Here is a 19,221-nt window from a genome sequence, read left to right on the forward strand (position 1 = left end):
TTGTATATAGGTTATTCAGAGACACATAAATTTCTAATTTCTGTCAATGGAAAGCTCGGCCATTTCTCGATAGTTCCTATTTAGAGTGTGGTTCACGGCCTTTATTAAAGCGAGCTCAAAGGACAGTGAACCATACTCGAGCCACCTCCTTCTGTCAAAAGCAGCAGAAATGACAGTGCATCACATTGAATGTTCCAGAATCTCAATGAACTGGTTGATGCATTGGCTGGCTTTGTCTTCTGCCAAGTCATTTTCTTTCTTGATGTCTGGTTCCTGAGCCTCCCAAGCGAGCCCTTTGTTCCTTCATGTCTAGACCGACATGACTTTAAAGGCATGTGCCGGGTTTTTTTAAACACACATTAAAAGCTTTGAGCTTCTTTTAAATTTCCTAGGGATATAGCTTTCTGGAGGCCAGATAGGTAGATGATTTATCTACGTTGGAGTGACACTGGCACATGGTCTATGTCCTGGTCGGAGAAGAGACGACCAGCCTCTCGTCATCAAGGTATCCACAGTCATAGGTGACCACTTCTAAGGCCGCAGTCTTTCCTTGAGTAGACACATACATGAGATCTACATTTGCTATCTGCAATGAGTCTTGGAGCAGTCAGGGGGTATCAAGTCAAAAAGCGGTCTGAAAGTCTGCCCGCTAGGTCAGATATGTAGGGCAACTGAACAGCAAAATAATGGGAAGTGTAGTCGGAATCCTCGTTGGAACCGTGATATTGCCCTCAGAGGACGAGAAGACCAAGTGTCGTAGTAGTGAGAAACCACCAACTACCCCTATCATCGCGTGACTCTCTTAGCATCACACCTCCTCAAGTGAGACTTGCATTCCCCGCCTTGAGAATCTATACCAAAAAGCTCCACGAGGTATTTTTCAGACTCCTAATTCGGAAGAGAACGACCAACAACTATGCAAGGCGGCATGGACCCTCCTGCAATGGTGGACACTGCTCAGCGAATAAAGGGCAAGGGACTGTCGAGCAACCAACAACGCCAGGGATGTAAACAAAACATTGATCTTTTAGAGTTTGAAAATGTTGGGGGCCTCAGAAATAAGTCAAGGGTCCCTCGAATATGCAATGACGGTCAACAGCGATGGGAGAAAGGGCAGCAACAGCACGACTGATCGGCCTTTGACATACACCAACACGAGTACCTTCACACTCAGTCTTCCAGATGTAAGAATGTTTTGGAATGAGTGTGCACCGTTTGGCTCTCTCTATCCCTACAAAGACTTTATCGGTACAGTCCACGACACTATTCCATGGCCACCACGGCAAATTCTTGAGCTTCCTGGCCGTCATCCTCTCCCGCCCTCCGCACAATCTCCACCTCCACAAGCTCTGCCGAAAGGTCGGCTCGCTTCTTTTGCGGGGGACACTTGATGGTGCACAGCATGCCGCAGACCTCGCTTTCACAGCCTTTTGTACAATTGCGAAGGCAATCCGGTGACACGATAGTAAAGTTCTACATACGCAGACGTTAGTTGAGGAGTTAAGAGAAGAGTAATGGAAGAAACATACGCGTTGGTGTAGCCCATGCGTGGAACTAGAGACAGGCTGAGGCATGGCGAGACCTGCAGTGGCCGAGAGGAGGACGAGAAGAGTTGACAGCATCTTGATGAGCTCGGTTGCGTCTAGTTGAGTTGAAGATGGCAAGTTTTTGGATGAAGAGAGTGTGTCTGTCTGGTCTCACTCAAATGGGAGACGGATAACCCCTACTTATACCCTTATTCCAGCACGCGCTGATGTTGGTCAGGCCACACTCTGTGTAGAAGAAGACATGATCTTCACTCAACTGCATGAATAAAACCCAAGTATCTCGTATTCAGTCCTTTGACATCACCGCTTGGACACTCTACCAACACAATGTGACCTCGCGGTGCAACTGCAGTGCTTTGCACACCAGTCACCGTGAGGTCTGTAGTCGGCCCCCCAGGAAACCAGATCCGAATGGTTACCGATAGTCTGGATCAAACCCACCACTAGCAATCAGATCACCTTACCGTCTCAAGGGTAACGGCCAATAAGGTCCTGCAATACCCATCTCGAAGAGTGAGTATACAGGTCTCAGAGCTTGGAACTATAATAAAGTGGTTTTCTTCTCCATCAGTTTGCAATAAGGATAGCTGATAGGCTGCTGGGGGTTTCCAATAGGTTATGATTTGCTCAGCTGCGAGCAGGGAACTTGACGATCAGTGGCAAGAAAAGAGAAATACAAAGCTACCTAGCGAGACCGCTGCGTGAAGTAAGTATAGGTACGTATACTTTAGCGTCTGAATAACATTTCCAACCCTTGAGACCTGCAGTTGTCACTGGGGCCAGGGCCTCGGTTGAGGTCACGGGAAGACCGATACCGGAATAGAAAGATAGGATCTTGTGATTATGGCTGTGAAATGGGGACTAGAAGGGAAGTTATTTAGGTAATTAGGTAGGTACTCGGTGAGAGTGTTAGTTCCTAAATTGGAAATAAGACGCCTATTCAACTTGTGCTGATTGATTAGATACTCGGGTCGGTTCTAGCCGGGTAACTGTGGGAACGGATCTCGGTCTTCAGATCTACTCCCCGCACTCGCCTTGTGCTTCGCCCCCATCTTGGCAATCCAGATCTCTCAACAACCAAGCATCACTTGACCGTAAACCAAGCCTTCAATATCTATTGCAACATGTCTCGAACCCCTGTCTCCTCCAAGAAGGCCCCAGCCGCAGCGGCCAATCTCATGAACCAGGCCATCATCGCCAATGGCTTCGTCTTCACCTCGGGCGCTCTCGCCATGGATCCCCAGACCGGGAAAATCATTGACGGCGACATCGAAGCTCACACTGTATGTCCAAGCGTCTGCTGCATGAACTCTTTAGATTAACACGCCCAACAGCATCAGATTATCCGCAACCTCGGCGCCATCCTTGAGGAGGCTGGTTCCAGCCTCAACGATGTTGTTGAAGTCAACATCTTCCTGTCAGATCTCAAGTACTATGGCAAGATGAACGAGGTGTACCAGAACTACTGGGGTGACATTAAGCCCGCCCGGACGTGAGTTTTCCGAGTTGATCCATGTCCCTCATAAATGCTGACTCTCCACAGGTGTGTCGCGGTCAAGACTCTGCCCCTCAACGCAAACATTGAGATCAAGTGTGTTGGAGTTGTTACCAAGCCCAAGTCAAAGCTATAGATAAAAGCGGTCAATTAACCAACCATCTCAATTTATACCAGAGTTGCGAAATCTCCCCTGCGCCCTCTTATGCCAGTCACAATCTATCTCCCGACACCCCACAAATGTTCCCTAACCAATATCCCGCTTCGCTAAATCATGAGCCTTCATCAAGTATTCGTAAACAAAAAAGAAGGAAAACAAAAAGACAGACGCTGCCCCAAATTCTCAAAACAAATACAAAGACTCCATTGCAATGCTTTTCCCACCTCTTCTCACCCTTCTCATCAAGGCATCTCGGCCGGGGTTCGGCGCTCATTGTAAGTTCCCAGCTCTTGTGGGATGAAGTGAGGATATGCCTGACTTGGGTATGCCTGGCTCGGATAAGCCAGCTTCATATCGTCAGATCTAGACCAGCCTGTCTGTACCGACGCCAGGCTCATTGCGTCCGACTCTCCCATCGCTCTTCGCTTTCGTCTTATGATCAACCAGGCCAAGAGACCGATGCATATGAGTCCTGCAGCTCCGGCGCCAGCGGCGATGCCGGCTTTAGCCTCTATCGGAAGACCTGTGTCTGGCTTGGGTGTCGAAGTTGCTGTCGAAGCTGTTGTCGAAGTTGCTGCCGGAGCTGCTGTCGTTTCACTGACCTTGTCCTTTTCGTTCTGGCCATTCTCCTCGTCTTCGTTGTTCTGCTCTTTGCCATCACCTTGGTCTGGCTTGGCCAAAACCGTGTTGACGGGGGTCGCCGTACAGGTGACCTGGCTGTCGATGGGTCTGTTGTTTGGGTCCAGAGCCACGAGATCTTCGAGGGTAGTCGGGTTGGCCTTCCAGATCGTGAATTTTCCGGCATCCTCATTTGTGGCGAGATAGGCAGCGGTGAAGAAGAACCGGCCGATGGAGATGAGTCCATCCTGCATCCTGTTGATTCTGAGGAGGGGCTGGGAGTCATTCCGATAGATCTCTCCGTTCTCGTTGATCCTCCGTTCCGGGACAATGAGCTGGTTGTTTGGGATGGTGATGGATAGGCCGGTGTTCAACTTGATAGTGAAGTCTCCATCGTACCTAAATTGACGGGTCAGGGTCATTCATGCTTTCCCGGCGGGCAATGATGGTCACTTACCATGGCATTTCAGGATCGAGCTTAGCGCTTTGATAGTCAACTCCTTGCATCTTGCTGGCGTTGATAAACTTGCTTCCGATGGCATCCAGAAGATTGTCAAAGTATGGTTCCTGATTGAGGCTCATGATATATGGGTTCTGAGGGGCTATGCATGCCCGTAGCGGCTTCTCCTGGTTGCTCGAAGCGAATAGCGACAGGTCGGTACCGTTGCGGAAGTTAAGCGAAAGGCCGCTTATTGAAATCATCATCTTGCTCCGGCAGCTGTCCATCCCAAGTGTGAAGTCCATCTCGTCGCCGTCTCCATAAGTCTTGGCTCTGTCGTAACCCCCAAACACTAGGGACCCCGGAGTGTCGTCTTTGGAGCCGACTGAGTCCAGGCCCCAGTAGTAGCCAACGGATCTCGAGGCAATGCGACCGGCGTTTCGTAGGGCACTCAAAACTGTAGACTCTGTTCCCACTCCGATGATGTGTTGTGGAGTGGAGCCATACAAACCCCAGGTGTCCTCAGAAGCAACTGGCTGTGCCATAGGAAAGCTCTTCAGGGTGAGCTCATTACCCAAAGATAAGGTGCTGTTGAACATGCGGTATGTGCTTCTGTCCCAAGACTCCGCCACAGGTGCGTATATCTTGCTTGTGTCTTCGTCAACGGTTGAGTTCTTGGGCAGATAAAGCCCTCCGCGATATGTGACACATTCTTCAGCTAAGAAATCGGTTTTAAACACGAAGGCCCGTATACGAATGTGTTATTGTTCGCCCTTGCACGGAGTTAGAGGCCTTGTGGTTTAAACCCAGCACTGGAAGCATCCTTACCATCTCGGCATGAAGGAAAGTGATTGTCCAGGCTCGCCAACCTTGAGATTGACGCCACGCCGGATATAGCCAGAGGCCAAGGTAACATTCTCGATCGGAAGAGATATGGGACGAAGAACGCAGGCATCTTGTGCGGAGGAAAGAGAGAAAAGGAAAAGGAGTATCGTAAAGAAGTGAAGGGAAGGGAAAGAAACGAGTGAAGAAGCCATGGCGTCTCTTAACGCCCAGCCGGCTAGGATCAAGAGAACCAAACAAAGGAAACAAACTGGACGGGAAGGTAAAACTGACTCAAGTGCGATAAAGAGGCAGCAAGTCGAGTTTAACTAGGCCATGGCTGGGACGAGTTCCTCCCATCTATGGCATCTGCCAGCATCGCCTCCCAAAATGGAGTCTGCAGACTGGATGCGCGAATCGTCCATTCCCATGGGAGCTTGCTAGGGCTGAAGGATTCTGTTCCCACACACATGTTGCACGGTCCCTGGGTATAATGACATGTTGAGGGACGCATGCATGCACCTAGTGATAGAGCCAACAATGGATTCAAGGCCGGTAAGGGTCGTCTTTCGTCGACATCGTCAAACTCAGACGCAAAGACTGCAGCTGTGCTCAACCCGATAACTTAAGAATAGGATTCAGTATAACCTCCCTCCACACTTGACTCTTGGCGATTCCCCAGAGTTGCGAATGGGCTCACCTGTGATGTTGTCGTGAAATACCGTCTGCCTTGCCATCCCCGACGCCGATCGGCCTTGACCTTGCAACTCCCCCGGTCCGTCCCAAGTTTCACCAAGCGCCCAGAAACCCTTGCAACGGGTTCTTCCAGCCACTCTCTTTTTTTCTTCCCCAAGATGCAAGCTAATGCAGTCGCGTTTTGTTGCGCGCTTAATCGTCCCGCCAGAGGGCGGCTACAGGTGGCGCGATGGACGGGGCCTCGACTACGGCGCGGCAACCACACGTTCACCGGCAGGCATTTATTGAGCTTTCGAAGGATAAATGCCTTTGGCGATGGTAGACATGGGCTTCTTTGGGTGGGCTTCGGCGCTTGGCGCGGGATGGCGTCTTAACGCCGGTTTTCTTGCTTAGAGCTTGCGCGTCCACCGTTGACTACTGTCAAACAGGTGTAGAAGAGAGCTTGGCAAATATTGCTGTGTGAGTGAATTTCCAAGGCGAGGTTTACAGGTCTGAATGCTCAGTTGCTTTCAACATGAGTTGTCGCTACTCTCATTGCTCCCAGTCCTACCTCACGGATCGCAACGAACCTCTCCAAAGAATCGCTCGCAAACTCAATTACACACGCTCTTCCTCTGAGTCACAGCAGCCACGCGTTCATCAACATGTTCTATTTAATTCCGATGCCCCTGTTCTACGAAATCGTTATCCCCGGCGCCTCGGAGACTCCGAGAGAGCGGTCATGAAACAGGGACAGCTGCAAGGACGGAATACCACCCTCATCTGGCATCTAATATAGAGCCAAGTGTGCTCTGTGTTTCATAAATCCAGGTATTGACACCCTTCTATGTCGCTTCAGTGGCTACAACCGACCTGTTGGTTCAGTCTGCATCGGAGCTCATGCCACTCGCGGAAGACTTGATAAACTGTGTTCCAACGGCCCCCAAGTTCCACTTTGAGGATGAATTTACATGAAGCTAATCTAAACAGAGCATGGAGTGCGGTGTTGAGATCACTTCAAGCTGGGGTGCAATGAGCTGGGATATGTGAGCCGTGAATCACGCGGCATTGCGTTTACCAGAAGCGCCATTCGAACAGAAAGTGGCCTAGATCTGGTTCGTTGGCAGAAAAGAAGCTGAAACTTGCTGAGGATTCTAAGACTGGGTACTCGCGCTTAAGGGAGTGTGTGTTTGTGGGTGGCTGCATTCGCGTGGCTTCTAAGACAACGTCCGCCGTGATGCACACTGGAAACTCAACCAGCCCAATGCAACCCTCGATAGCCGAAGTGCAAGCCTAGCAATCCATTTGAAGCGCATTGATTGAACCGTATTTAAACATGTAGTTAACGTTCTATTATGAGCCAAAGGCCGCTGGTTTAGTGTTCAAGACCGTGTCGTCCACGACTTTAGGGTAGTGGCATCCATGGCAGAGAGCCCGCAAGACACTCGACGAGTATGCTCCGTACTTTAATGAAAACTCCATCAAATGCTCTGAGGCCCATTCTAGTATCTTTGGACTTCCTTGTCCGCGACTTTGAAGTTGTACATCATTTTCTGCCCGCATCCTTAGGCTCAGAGAGAGCACGCTAGACCCTCAAACTCTCAACCACCAGTCAACAGCTGGCACTCAGTTACAGAATCAGCACCATGTCGAATCATTGTGGTTAGTTTATTTTATTGAATAATATGAACAAGTCGTCTACTCAACTATGCAAGTTAAAAAATCCCGCTTCGTGGTATCTAAATAAACCTGAAACCTCAGCTTCCCCTACAAAAACCCGCTTTCCCAAGCGCTCAACACCAAAAAAAGTTATAGACATTGTGAGAATTAAAAAATATCGTCCCCCAGTTCCAAACTGTACATTTTTAATCATGAATTCTTCTAATTCGTATTAACCAGGCATCTCGAAGGGGGCCTGCTTGGGCTGGTTATCCGCAGACATCTCCTGGGGGATATAGTGCGGCACGCCTTGGGTGGGATATCCGTTCTTGGGCTCGCTCGGGCTGGACATGTATGCGGCTGTTGACTGGTAGTGGTGCTGTTCCGCTGCGGCCTTGGCGTTCTTGCGCTTCATCAGCCACCAGACGAGGAATGCTACGCCCGCGATGACGGGGACGCAGATGCCGACTGCGATGCCTGCGACGGCACCGGTAGATAGACCGCTGTTTGCTTCATTGGGAGAATTGCCAGTGTTTTCGTTGCTATCGTTGTTGCTATCGTTGTTGCTGTTATTGCTGTTGCTATCCTTGCCGTCGCCTTCGCCAGGGTCAGCTGAGGCGGTCGGGGCAACCGTGCAGGTTGCCTGGGCGTTGATGGACTTGTTATCCTCGCCGAGGGCGACAAGGTCCTCGCTGCTGGTCGGGTTGGCCTGGTAGATGGTGAATTCCCCGGCATCTCTGTTGGTGACGACGTATGCGGCCGTCAGGAAATAGCGGCCGAGACTGGGGAACGCATTCTTGGATATTTGCTGGAGCGAGTTGATGCGAATGACAGGTCGGGATGAGTTGGTGACAATCTCTCCCTTGTCATTGATGGTCCTCTCGGGGACAATGAGCTGGCGGTTGGGGATGGTAATGTCCAAGCTGCCGCCCAGCTTAAAGGTCAAATCGCCACCGTAACTGCGCGTCAGGTCAGCCAATAGCCGCAAAGGTGAGACAGTCAGCACAACTTACATGTCCCTGTCAGGGTCGAGAACGACGTTCCAAAAGTCAATCCCCATGCTCCGACCGTCCTCGAAATTGTCGATGGCGAGGCCCAGGTTGGTAAAGTACGGATCATACGGCATGGCCATAACATTTGGTAGATCCGGAACAATGCAAGCCTGGAGTGCCGTGCCGCCATTGTCATCATCGAAAATGGAAACATCGGTTCCATTCGGAAAGTTGAGAACCATGTCCAGGATGCTGACCACCATGCCGGTCGAGCAACTGGCGTAGTTAGAGAGCTGAGTTGTCAAACCGTCACCCAGAGCCTTGGCCCTGTCGTATCCTCCTAGCACGAAAGAACCTCCCTTTTGGTCCTTTGCCTCGACGCCGTCGAGCCCCCACCAGAAACTAAACGACTTGGAGGCGATACGACCCGCGTTCTTGAGGGCCTCCATGATGGTAGATCCTGAGTCCATGCCGATGAGGTTCTGCGGCGAGTAGCCCTGGAGATCCCACGTCGAGGTGTTTTTCGGGCGCGCGATGGGGAACTTGTTCAGAGTCAGGTCCTCACTCCAGCTGATGGTCTCGGTGATAATGTTGTATGTGTCTTCGTTGAAGGGTTCGACCAGCGGCTTGTAGTCCATTGCCGTGGCGCCCTTTGTGCTGGACTTTGAGGGATCGTAAAATCCTCCTCGCCATGTCTGGCAGGAAGCCGCTTTGCCATCATTATCGCACTTTGGCCCGTAGATGAAAGTATTATTGTTGCCCCTAGACGCAATCAGTTCCAGCTCGGATGACTCGGTATAAGTCGCAATGACTTACCATCGAGGCAAAAACGACAACTCTTGCTCCGGAGTGCCAACTTTGATGGATATGCCCCGACGGGATTGACCCGAGGGAAGAGTCACATTGTTAATGCCCATGGACAGAGGCAGCGGAACGCAATCCTGGGCCATCGAGCCGCCCTCGAGGAGCAACATCGTGGCCCAGAAGTACAAGGCCGAAGGAGAATGCATCGTGAAACCTGTCGAGGATGCCCTCAATGTCGACCCAATACCATATTATTACACGATAAGTGTCTCGAAGGGCAGAGTCGATCTCATCCGCAGGATGATCGACAAGACAGCAAAGAGAAACAGAAGAAGAGTCAAGTTGGACGGGGAGGGGGGGCGCCGACAGAGAAAATGAGAGTGTGCAGCCGGAGTCCGGGTCCGCGCCAGAACCAACAACTCACCCAGGGATCGCTGTCGCCATTCTCTCAAGATGCGGCGGGCAGAGGGGATGATCTTCCCACTCTTGCTCTTCAGCCCCCAAGGGACAAGCAATGTCGCACCCAACAGCACAGCACGGGAGAGGCTGTCCCCATGTCGATGCCTCCGCCCAAGGTTGGCCGAGATGCAGGTAGGCGGCAACCCTGTCCCGCGGGACCAATTAGTTGCGCCTTTGAGCGATCCTTCCTCCATATTATTGAACCCCTGACGTTTCGAGTTTTCCAGCCTCAACCAACACTCAATACTACTTGGATCACGTACCTACCAGAAGCGGACCACCCATGCTGGCACCGGCACAATCGGGAGGATTCTGAGCATTGCCACTTGAACGCGAGATTCTAGGATGCACCGCAGAGAAAAGACATCTATTTATAAAGCTTTCGAGAATGTTTTCACAACTCCGAGACTTGGGTTTCGTTGATGGTTTTCAAAAAGATCGAGCTTGAGCTAGGCGAGCGAGCGATCGCTTAAGGGACAGGGTCGCTCGGTTACTGGGTGCGGCGCTAACGTTATTCTGGAAATTGCTAATTATGGTTAATGCTTCAAAAGATGGCGCATCCTCGGCGCTCTAAGAGGTCGGCCCAGTCTCTTTCTGTCTACAACAAGAGCGGGACGCTCCGTTCGCAACACACGTTTCTGTCTCTAGCGCAGGCGCAGCGGGCCGAGAAGTAAACAAATGCATCTTTTGACAGACAGCTCCTGAACTGCCGAGGAAGGATCGTGAGCTGAATCCATCCTGCGAGTCTGCCTTGGACAGATGGAATACCGCCCTGTGGTCCCGTCACTGCCCAGTTTCATATAGATCGCTATGGAGACCCCTGGCGACACATCACATCCCAGGCCTCCGCGGCAGGCGCCCGTCCGTCCCATTCCTGGCGGGCGCTTAGCACTGCGCCAGAGAGCTCGTATCACGGTCCCGCAAGGCGACCTACATTGGGCCAATCGAGGATGGACGGAGACGTCACGTCAGGGGTACGAGGGGGCTATACCTCTCCGACTCCATCTGAACGGTGTCAGGGGCGACTGATTGGTCGTGGCCTTGAGGATGACACTCTTTTGCCTGGCCGCCTTCTTCAAGATTCAATCTGATGTTTCGCTCCCCATAAACATCTTTTTGCTGAATTGTCAGAGTCTTGTCGCAGAGCGGGGTCTTCATCGCGACTTGTCGCCATGATCTTTGTCCACGCGCGACGGCATCGCGTTGCCATACCCATTGCGATTCTCATTTTGCTGATTATCGGCCTAAGCTACCAAGGCGTCGCAATTCCCGATCAGAACTCTTGGCCAAAATGGTCATCACCTTCATCTGCGCCCTCACGCCAGCCCAGCCCTCCTGCCGCCACTCCAGAACTCTCCAAGGATTATCAACAGGAGGGTCTAGAAAGTGACTGGTGCGAGGAGAGATATGGGCTCAAGTATCTCGAGAACGCTCGCGACTCGGCAGTTTCCTACTGCAAGCCTGAGTCTAGCTCGGGTTTCCACTGCTTCTGGTCCAGCACCGCCGACAGCCGGACAGACGCCATGTGTTATGGCCATGGCGCAGTGTTTGACGCCCAAAAGAAGAAGTGGCGGATGGACTGCGACTTGAGAAACTTGACCGACGAAGAACTTGAGAGAGGCGTTCGTCAAGTACCCCAGGACCTCACGCGCTACTGGTATGGCACCGGTCCCGGGCATGTCATGCAGAGCTATGTAACTACGGATGGAGGAAAGGGAGATGAAAAGACAAACAGAACCACCATCCTCCTCAAGCGCGAGGGTGCCGGTAACCCCTGGCACTGCCTGATGGAGATCATGAGTCTCGCGTATACTGTCGACATCCTCCAGATCTCAGTGGACCCGGACACCAAGGAGCCCTTCCTCACTGCCAAGGACGGCGAGACTGCTCAGGTTGTTGTGCTGGACGACGAGCCAGACGGCCCCTACTGGGACCTCTGGAGACTCTTCGCAAAGCTGCCTATCCGTCGCATCGCCGACTTGAAGGCCGACGAGCCTCCGACAAACATCATCCTCCCCTTCGCGGGCGGCAGCAACCCCCTCTGGCAAGGTGACTGGACACCCAATGGCTGTCGGGACTCCCCACTTGTCACGACGTTTGCCAGGCGCGCCCTCGCCCTATACGGCGTCAAGAGACAGAACCGCACCGACGACGTCGCCGTCACCTTTGTCAAGCGCACTGGTACTCGCTCCCTCCACAACGAGACGGAGCTCCTGAACGCTGCGCGCGCCGCAATCCCCAACATGAAGATCAACGAGGTCGACTTTGCCACCATGAAGTTCAAGGAGCAGCTCGAGGTGGTGCAAAAGACGGACCTTCTCGCGGGCGTCCATGGCGCCGGTCTTACTCACACCATGTTCCTCCCCCGCGGCTCGGCAACCCTCGAGATCCTCCCCGACGAGTTTTTCCACAAGGGATTCCGCAACCTTGCGCAGATCATGGGCAACGGGTACTTTAGCACTCACGGCAAGGTGCCTGGCGGGACCGACAGCGACTGGCAGAATAACGCGGTCGAGATTGACGAGGACAAGTTCGTCGAGGCGCTGAGGGAAGCCGTTAGGAGCTTGTATAACAGCGGTGTGCGGAGTTTCGATGCTGTGTGAGAGGCTCATTGTGTGACACATTTCGTATGGCGTTCTGGTTGGGTTTTCACACATGGCGTTTTCGGGAATGAAAGAGGTGGATGGCATTAAAGAACGACTTGAGGTGATGTTGGAAAGATATCTGGTCAGCCATCTATGTTTCGAGAATTAGCCACATCCACAGTTAGGATTTACCAGGGATATGAGATAGACCATGTTTGAGGGCGATCCCCCGTTTGGTAGTACGAATACACTTGTAGCATGATTTACTTACTCCCATTATACCGGAAATTACGAAAAATTGTATCTAGAAAGATGGCCTGGATGCATATAAGCTACATGAACATGATCGAGGTCGGTACCTGCATGGTGTGTAGCAGCGTACATCGAGGTATCAAGCCATGTATCACTCAAGGGGAGGCCGCACAACATCTCGTGTCTCGGTCAATTAAGAAAGATAAAATTATTTTCGCATCTTTAGTCATGGATATTCTTCTTTTTTACTCTTCTATCCGATCCCAATTCAACCACTTAAACTGTCGAGTCTTGGTGACGGGCACGCAAACTCTCTGATATGCCCGTTTAGTAGCTAGTCCAACGAGAAGGGTTTTGGGAGCATGTTGCTCACCTTTCGCATCACTGAAAAATCAGTGTAGAAGTTGTTCCATATTTCTCTCTCAATACAGCTCTCCCGAGCCTGTTCACCGTCAGTCGTCGGGCACTCGGGTTGGTTCTCCTGTCGCAGTCCCAGGTCCTCGATCCACGGTTTCGGAACAGGCCAGTCAGAAAAGTGCACATATTTGGCTTCATTTAAGACCGCGACAGGGTCCCATTCTTCTTTGTCGGAGCCAAGATAGTGAGTATGGTCCTTCATTCGAAACTCGGCCGTTAGCATAGCGTATGGTCGATGTGGAATCACCATTGCGCTGTCCAGATACAGCTTGTTGAGTATTTCCATGTCATATTCGGTTTTTTCGACGGTATCAATCTTTTCCAAGACTCTCTCGAATTCGTCTTTATCAGGTTGCACAACCATAACGTGTGACGAAAGCATCTTCTTTGGGGGGTCGTCCCTCATCAACCAGTAGGCTCGGGGCATCGCAACTTGACACGGAGGGATTCGGAAGAGCTCGTCCATGAGCTGGAGCAGCATACCGTCCGAGTCGAGGGAGATGAGACGATCGTATTGCGTTTGATTAAAGACGAGGAGTTTGGTGAAAGAGTCAGCCCACGTTTCTATAAACAGCGTTAGAATGCCGAGTTCCACCATTCTTCACACTCCCATGCCCCGGATGTCTTACGGTCTTGGCCTTCTCGATGCTGGATCTCAATCGGCTGCAAGATGACATTGTATTCGTCGCGAGCCTTGATCAAAAGTTTTCCTGCAAGACTGGTTGACTTTTGGGCATCAGGCGCAAGCACTTGGCCAGGGTACAGCATGAGTCGATCTGCCTTGCTGCCGAAACGGTGTAGTGCTTCGAAGATCATGAGCGAATTGCAGAGATACTCCTCATCGGTAACGTATTGGACGTAGGCAAACCGCGACCAGTCGATACTGTCGCTGCTGGTGCTCCCGGTGATGTTATCGCCGCCCTCGCTGGACTGGTCGTCGTGGCTTTCACTGTCATTGGTGTCGCCCTGATTGGTGTTTTCCTCGCCGCTGTGGCCAAGACTCTCATCATTCGCAAAAACTTCTCCATGGTTCTCGTCTTTCTGTGCGTTAAGCTTATCACCGCCCAAGAAAGAAGGACTCCCCGGGTACCCGCCTGGGGTTGTAGCAGCGCGCTCAGTGCTCTCCGGAGCTGCAGCACTTTGAATCCTCCATGTGTCTGGTAGAGGCACGTCTGGGTAGTCGTACTCGAAAAGGTTGAGCAGAAATAAGAAAAAGATGGTGAGGAAAATGAGGGTCGGCAGGAACCTGAGCAGACGCGACATGGTGGAGGCGTGCTGTCTTTCACCTCTACACCGCGGGTGAGCCAGGGGGCCGTGGAAAGTGGAGGATGCAGAGAGAAAGTTCAATTGATGGGGCATCAAGAGAAGATTGTGATTTACCCGGTCCGAGACGGCAAAGGGAGAGTCAAAGGGAAGGGGGAAGGTGCCAGTGAGGTGTTCCTTCTCCCTCACCCCAACGAGGGCAGATGTTCCAGCTGAGCAGACCAGAAATCTCTAAGTGGGCCAGGCCCGAATCAAGGATTTTGAGAAACTCAAGAAGCATCGTGAATGCCTTGAATGTGACAGGTGGTCAATCAACCGGGCTTGTGTGGCTTCCATACTAGATTTGTCAAGGGAGACTTGGAATGCCACATCAGCCGCAGCGCTGAACCGATCATTCCTACAAAAAGAAGACAGCACCATCGCTTTGGGGGGGGGGGGGGGGGGGGGGTCCCCGCTGGAAGACATAAGCAGTTGAATTCTTGAAATCTTTTTCGAGTTGGGGAAACGGTATTCATTCATGTTGTGTTCGTGATAGTATCTGCGTCCAGCCGAAGAGACTGGTTGTCTCAGGCATTGGAAGCGATGAGCGAAGTCCATACCTCAGAAATAGAGCAAGATCTAGGCGCTCAACTTTCTTTTGATTTGCAACTAATTGGAGAGACTGTACCTTGATCATATTATTGGAGCCCCTTCTTATAACGCCTCTGGGTCTGAGACCAGAGCACGGCAAGGAGGATGTTAAGAACATGGGACTCGATGAGCTATCAGCGACAATATTTAGATTGAGCAGCCATTTCTCTGGGCGATTTATCTTGATGGTATCACTGGGCCTTTTTGCCCCTACCGCATCCCGCTCTTCTCAGCTGTGAACACCCTCTAGTTACTCCTGTGCATGGCCTCTTCTATCCACGCCCTTGCTCCCATGGATCCTCTTCTTGGCATTCTCGATAATACCCACGGAGTACTATAACAAACGCCCCTACACACCCTTGCCCAACTGGGGCAAAAGAACAACGGTTTCGCCCTTGTCCGTGCCAATTTAGAACCGCATCTGCTTCCCAAAGTCATCTATTCTTCCCATTGAGGGTCACTGCAAACTCGTATTCTGGCGCTAATATTGGACCCGATTTCCCGCCATTCACAGACCCTGAGCCGCATCGCGTGGAACCATTTTTAGAGAGCCAAGACCGGCGAACCGAGCGCAAAGTTGGCCAACGCTTGTGCCCATGGATCCATAGATTCATGCGTCGTTTATTGAGTCGTGATTGGGTACTTCGTTCAGGAACGGGAAAATGTGTCAAACGATCTTGAAACCTTATCGTGATCGGAGTTTATCTATAACTCTAGTTTTCCGCGTTTCCTTTTACATGGACCTCACTCCTCCTGGCGCCATCAACTCTTGCGCATCACCTCTCCCCCCATGTTTCGCCAATTCTTCACCTTCCTTCACTCATACTCCCTCCCGAGTTATTTCCTCAAGCCTTCTTCTTGGCCTTCTCAGCAGCCTGAACCTTGGCAAAAGCCCCGACAGTCTCCCAGATGCTCTGGATGAGCAGAGGCACAGGGATCATGATCCAGATAAAGTTGCAGAAGAAGTAGTACCACCAGAAGTAGAAGCTCTCGGGGCGGCAGTAGACGATCTCGAGGACGCGCTCGCTGAAGAAGCAGGTGCCGTAGTAGAGGAGGTTGCCGTAGATCTGGCCCAGGCTGATGATGAGCTGCAGAGGGAATCGGATCGGGTGGTCCTTGACGATGGCCCAGGCCAAGAGGAACGAGAGGGGACCCCAGGCGAACGCAGTGATGCCCTCCATGCAAACCAGGAACGAGTCTTGGGTGAGGTAGCGGGAGTCGGAGAGGGAGTACTCCTTCCAGAGTTGGGCGAAGAGGTGGTCCTGGGCGGCGAGCTGGGCAAAATGGACAGTAAAGTAGCCTGTAAAGGTTAGTATTCGATCAGCTAAAGATGAGTATAGTCCGACATACCCTCAAAGAACAAGTGGATGCATCCGCAGAGCGCAAACCAGAGGGTGGTACCCGTCGCAACCTTGGAGAGTGTCCGGCCAGACTGCTGGATAAGCAGCAGCGTCACGGCGAAGATGGCCAACGATCCAGCGACAAACGTCGCCACAAGGACCGGCGAAGACAGTGAATTGGCGGCATAGTGCGCGAGTGGAGCATTCAACGGGTAGTAAGGATGCAAGGGAGCTTTGCCGCTCGCGTTGACGGCGTTGACGATGAATGCGGAGTCTTCCATTGCGGCAGGCTATCAATTGCGGTGGTCAATTGAAGAGGTGAGCTGACTAGTGTGCTTGAATCCAGAGATTGACTTCTGGCTGGCCGTTGATTATTTATTGTATTATCGACATTGGCTTGTCTTGTTGATCTTTACAATCGTACCTGCGCATCATCGTAGCGAGGTTCTTGGCGCTTTCGGAAAGTCGAGATCCGGGCTCGTACCATGGCCTCTTTCCCCCCGCAGATCCGGCACCCGGATTGTCAAGGACAACCCTCCGATTGGAAGATCAGCAACCGTTAGCCAGGGGAGAATTGATCTTGTATAGCGGACGGGGCCGTTAGCTCTCGGGCTCCGCGGATTACGCCTGCCCCCAAATGTCATCCTTTCGCATTTGGAGGCTCTGTGTAAGCACAGTACAATACGGATACGATAACGATTAAAAGCGGTCAATTAGAACGTCACCGTCTCCATTCGGACTTCGCCAAGTGTGCCCAAAAGATCTTCTCCCGGAGACATTATCAGCGACAGGTGAACTCGCTTCTGCTCAGCTTCCACCATGACCAGAGTATCCCGCACTCTTCCCTTCTCCGGGACTCTAGGTATACCAGCCCAACTCGTCTTTGCAGGCAATTGTCCGTCCCCAGTTGCCCATTCCTCCCAGGACATCTCCTCGACTTGCATCGGAGATGGGGAATTCTCCCTTGAGAGGTCGCTGGTGTAATACACTTGTCCCTCAACCTCCATGATCTTCTCGGCCACCACCGCAGCGCCGTCACTCGACCACATACCCTCCTGTCTCTTGATCTTGTGCAAAAACGCAATACCTCTTCGTCTGAGCCACGGATGTCGACACCGCTGACACGCCATGAACACGGGCACGATCAGACCCGGTTCCAGAGAAAGAGGCGATTGCACGTGGGTGTTTGGCGTGTTGGACCACAACAGCTCTGCGAGTGTGAGGATGCGCTCAAAGTATCCAAGCAACCTGTCCCATCGCGCCTCAGGCCCGTATCCTCCCGCAGTGATGCACATGCGCAGCAACGTGTGATACAGCCTGATGGATATAGCTCCTATGGCGTTGTGTGGATCGCGGTTCCTCTCAAAGTCGGCCATCTTGTACTCCCACGATGCAATGTCCTGCATCAGATTCTGTATGATGGCCTCTTCACCCTGTTCGCCATCGTCGGCTACTAACGTCTCACCCAACAGCATGAACCTCCTCATCAGACCAAACAGCGCCGTGCCCGCTTGCGCATAGCTCTCCAACCGTTCTATCTGGCGCATTAGGGTGTCAATGTACACTGACCGCGGTGTGTTGTCGTAAGAATATGGAGCACTGGAGTCGGAAAATGTCATGGCTTGTAGGTCGAGTCGTGTTAGGATCTCAGCCGCACTCATTGTTGCTTCATCAGTACCAGCCTGCTTCAATAACCGGTGTCCAGCCGTAATGTGAACCTGACTCTCAGACCAACGTCCCATCATGTTGGTGATGGACAAGAGTGCAAGACTTAGTGACAGTAGTCTCGTTGGGTCTTTGACATCCTGAGCATAAGATACTGCGCGAGCATAGCTCTGATGCGCCTGGTCCATGAGCCCTTGGCTATTGTGATGTCCATGCCCCTGCCAGAAAAGCTCATGCCGTTGATGAAGAGCCCCCAATGCAAGCGTAGCATGCCAAACAGCAGGTTCACTATGCGCTAGCTGAAGCAACTCCCTCGTCCAGAACCTCGAAGGGATAAAAGAAGCCGTCGACGGTGCCGTAAGGTTCCGAAACACGTCAAACAATGACATGCTAGTCGGGGTCGGCGAATGGCTCCTGTGCCGGGGATATTGAGAAAGAGCCTGAGAAATAGGTCCGACGACGGAAAGCTGGCGCGTGGCGTCCGCAAGTTGGCGACGTGTAACGGTTGAATCCTCGGGAAGATATCCATCGCACCGACGCTTGGAGTTGAGGCAGCGTTGACACGAAGGCTTTGCCTCGTCGCACTTGACGCGGCGAATGCGACAAGTAATGCATCCCGTTCCCGATTTGCGCGGCATGTCGAAGTCTTTTTTCGAAGTAAATTACTAGAGGAAAGATCAAGTTTGATGGCTGAGATTGCAGTAATAATATGAAACCCCAAGTTTGGAATGGGGGCACTGCGCCCCCGTCTCGCGCTTAGCGGATACATCCATGGAGTGGCTAGGCAATCATCGCAACCAGCACAGCCGCAAACCGCGTACACTGAGCACACTGCGAATCAGAAGGATCACGCGATGCTACCCTATTTCATTATCTGAACATGTTAAGCGAGGCTTTGACCGCCTGTCAAATGTCGAATTGCCCTTAAAGACCCACGGTATGCGTCATGTTGGGTGTTGGTTCAGACTAGACCTTATTAGTTCTTCTTTGAACGGGTGCTCAGCCCTACCCGCAGCAGGGGCTGATGTATAACCTCATCATGGGGCGAGAGACCATCAACCCAGTTAATGGAACTTGGTCATTTCTCTTTAGGTTTCGGCCCTTTCGGCCAACACTCTCGATTGACTCTCGGGTTACCTAGGTACATTCACACGACTGTGAGAAGAGACAGCAGAACGGCAGAAATACTTGTCTGACAACTATCAAGTATAGTCAAATAATAAGAAAAAGGTGTCCCAATTAAAGACAATGCTTTGGATTTCTTTTCCTTATTCTTATGATCCCTTCCAAGCTACTCTGAGGTAAAACATCTCGCCTTATGCTGCGTGGGTAGCTTTAGCCATCGAACAACGGCCAGTTCCTCTCGACAGATCAAAGAAAGTCCCAACAAAGTGAATCA

The 19,221-nt window shown here is 51.8% G+C and overlaps 8 protein-coding genes across 8 annotated transcripts; 2 read left to right on the forward strand and 6 right to left on the reverse strand.

Moving 5' to 3' along the window:
* Positions 1-1,263: 1,263 nt before the first annotated feature.
* NCS57_00685100 (uncharacterized protein) lies at positions 1,264-1,682 on the reverse strand (the record flags this gene model as incomplete). The annotated part of the gene is made up of 2 exons (XM_053056724.1): positions 1,530-1,682; positions 1,264-1,473 (listed from the first exon to the last, which is right to left on the reverse strand). Exons 1-2 carry the CDS (start codon positions 1,620-1,622, stop codon positions 1,264-1,266), a joined length of 303 nt encoding a protein of 100 aa, XP_052912919.1. The 5' UTR covers positions 1,623-1,682.
* A 953-nt stretch (positions 1,683-2,635) lies between these two features.
* Positions 2,636-3,178, forward strand: NCS57_00685200 (uncharacterized protein; the record flags this gene model as incomplete). Its single annotated transcript, XM_053056725.1, has 3 exons — positions 2,636-2,830; positions 2,882-3,039; positions 3,091-3,178. Exons 1-3 carry the CDS (start codon positions 2,672-2,674, stop codon positions 3,176-3,178), a joined length of 405 nt encoding a protein of 134 aa, XP_052912920.1. The 5' UTR covers positions 2,636-2,671.
* Positions 3,179-3,444: 266 nt separating this feature from the next.
* On the reverse strand, positions 3,445-5,214 carry NCS57_00685300 (uncharacterized protein; the record flags this gene model as incomplete). The annotated part of the gene is made up of 3 exons (XM_053056726.1): positions 3,445-4,219; positions 4,278-4,977; positions 5,088-5,214. 3 exons carry the CDS (start codon positions 5,212-5,214, stop codon positions 3,445-3,447), a joined length of 1,602 nt encoding a protein of 533 aa, XP_052912921.1.
* A 2,433-nt stretch (positions 5,215-7,647) lies between these two features.
* NCS57_00685400 (Peptidase A1 domain-containing protein) lies at positions 7,648-9,417 on the reverse strand (the record flags this gene model as incomplete). Its single annotated transcript, XM_053056727.1, has 3 exons — positions 7,648-8,374; positions 8,429-9,169; positions 9,224-9,417. The coding sequence occupies 3 exons, from the start codon at positions 9,415-9,417 to the stop codon at positions 7,648-7,650; spliced, it is 1,662 nt and encodes a 553-aa protein (XP_052912922.1).
* Positions 9,418-10,797: 1,380 nt separating this feature from the next.
* On the forward strand, positions 10,798-12,273 carry NCS57_00685500 (uncharacterized protein; the record flags this gene model as incomplete). The annotated part of the gene is made up of 1 exon (XM_053056728.1): positions 10,798-12,273. Exon 1 carries the CDS (start codon positions 10,843-10,845, stop codon positions 12,271-12,273), a length of 1,431 nt encoding a protein of 476 aa, XP_052912923.1. The 5' UTR covers positions 10,798-10,842.
* A 568-nt stretch (positions 12,274-12,841) lies between these two features.
* On the reverse strand, positions 12,842-14,187 carry NCS57_00685600 (Glucose N-acetyltransferase 1; the record flags this gene model as incomplete). Its single annotated transcript, XM_053056729.1, has 2 exons — positions 12,842-13,488; positions 13,554-14,187. 2 exons carry the CDS (start codon positions 14,185-14,187, stop codon positions 12,842-12,844), a joined length of 1,281 nt encoding a protein of 426 aa, XP_052912924.1.
* A 1,475-nt stretch (positions 14,188-15,662) lies between these two features.
* On the reverse strand, positions 15,663-16,438 carry NCS57_00685700 (EXPERA domain-containing protein; the record flags this gene model as incomplete). Its single annotated transcript, XM_053056730.1, has 2 exons — positions 15,663-16,117; positions 16,168-16,438. The coding sequence occupies 2 exons, from the start codon at positions 16,436-16,438 to the stop codon at positions 15,663-15,665; spliced, it is 726 nt and encodes a 241-aa protein (XP_052912925.1).
* Positions 16,439-16,870: 432 nt separating this feature from the next.
* On the reverse strand, positions 16,871-18,010 carry NCS57_00685800 (uncharacterized protein; the record flags this gene model as incomplete). The annotated part of the gene is made up of 1 exon (XM_053056731.1): positions 16,871-18,010. The coding sequence occupies one exon, from the start codon at positions 18,008-18,010 to the stop codon at positions 16,871-16,873; it is 1,140 nt and encodes a 379-aa protein (XP_052912926.1).
* Positions 18,011-19,221: the final 1,211 nt, after the last annotated feature.

The sequence above is a fragment of the Fusarium keratoplasticum genome, chromosome 5 (assembly GCF_025433545.1).
Source record: "Fusarium keratoplasticum isolate Fu6.1 chromosome 5, whole genome shotgun sequence".
In the NCBI taxonomy this organism is placed as follows: domain Eukaryota; kingdom Fungi; phylum Ascomycota; class Sordariomycetes; order Hypocreales; family Nectriaceae; genus Fusarium; species Fusarium keratoplasticum.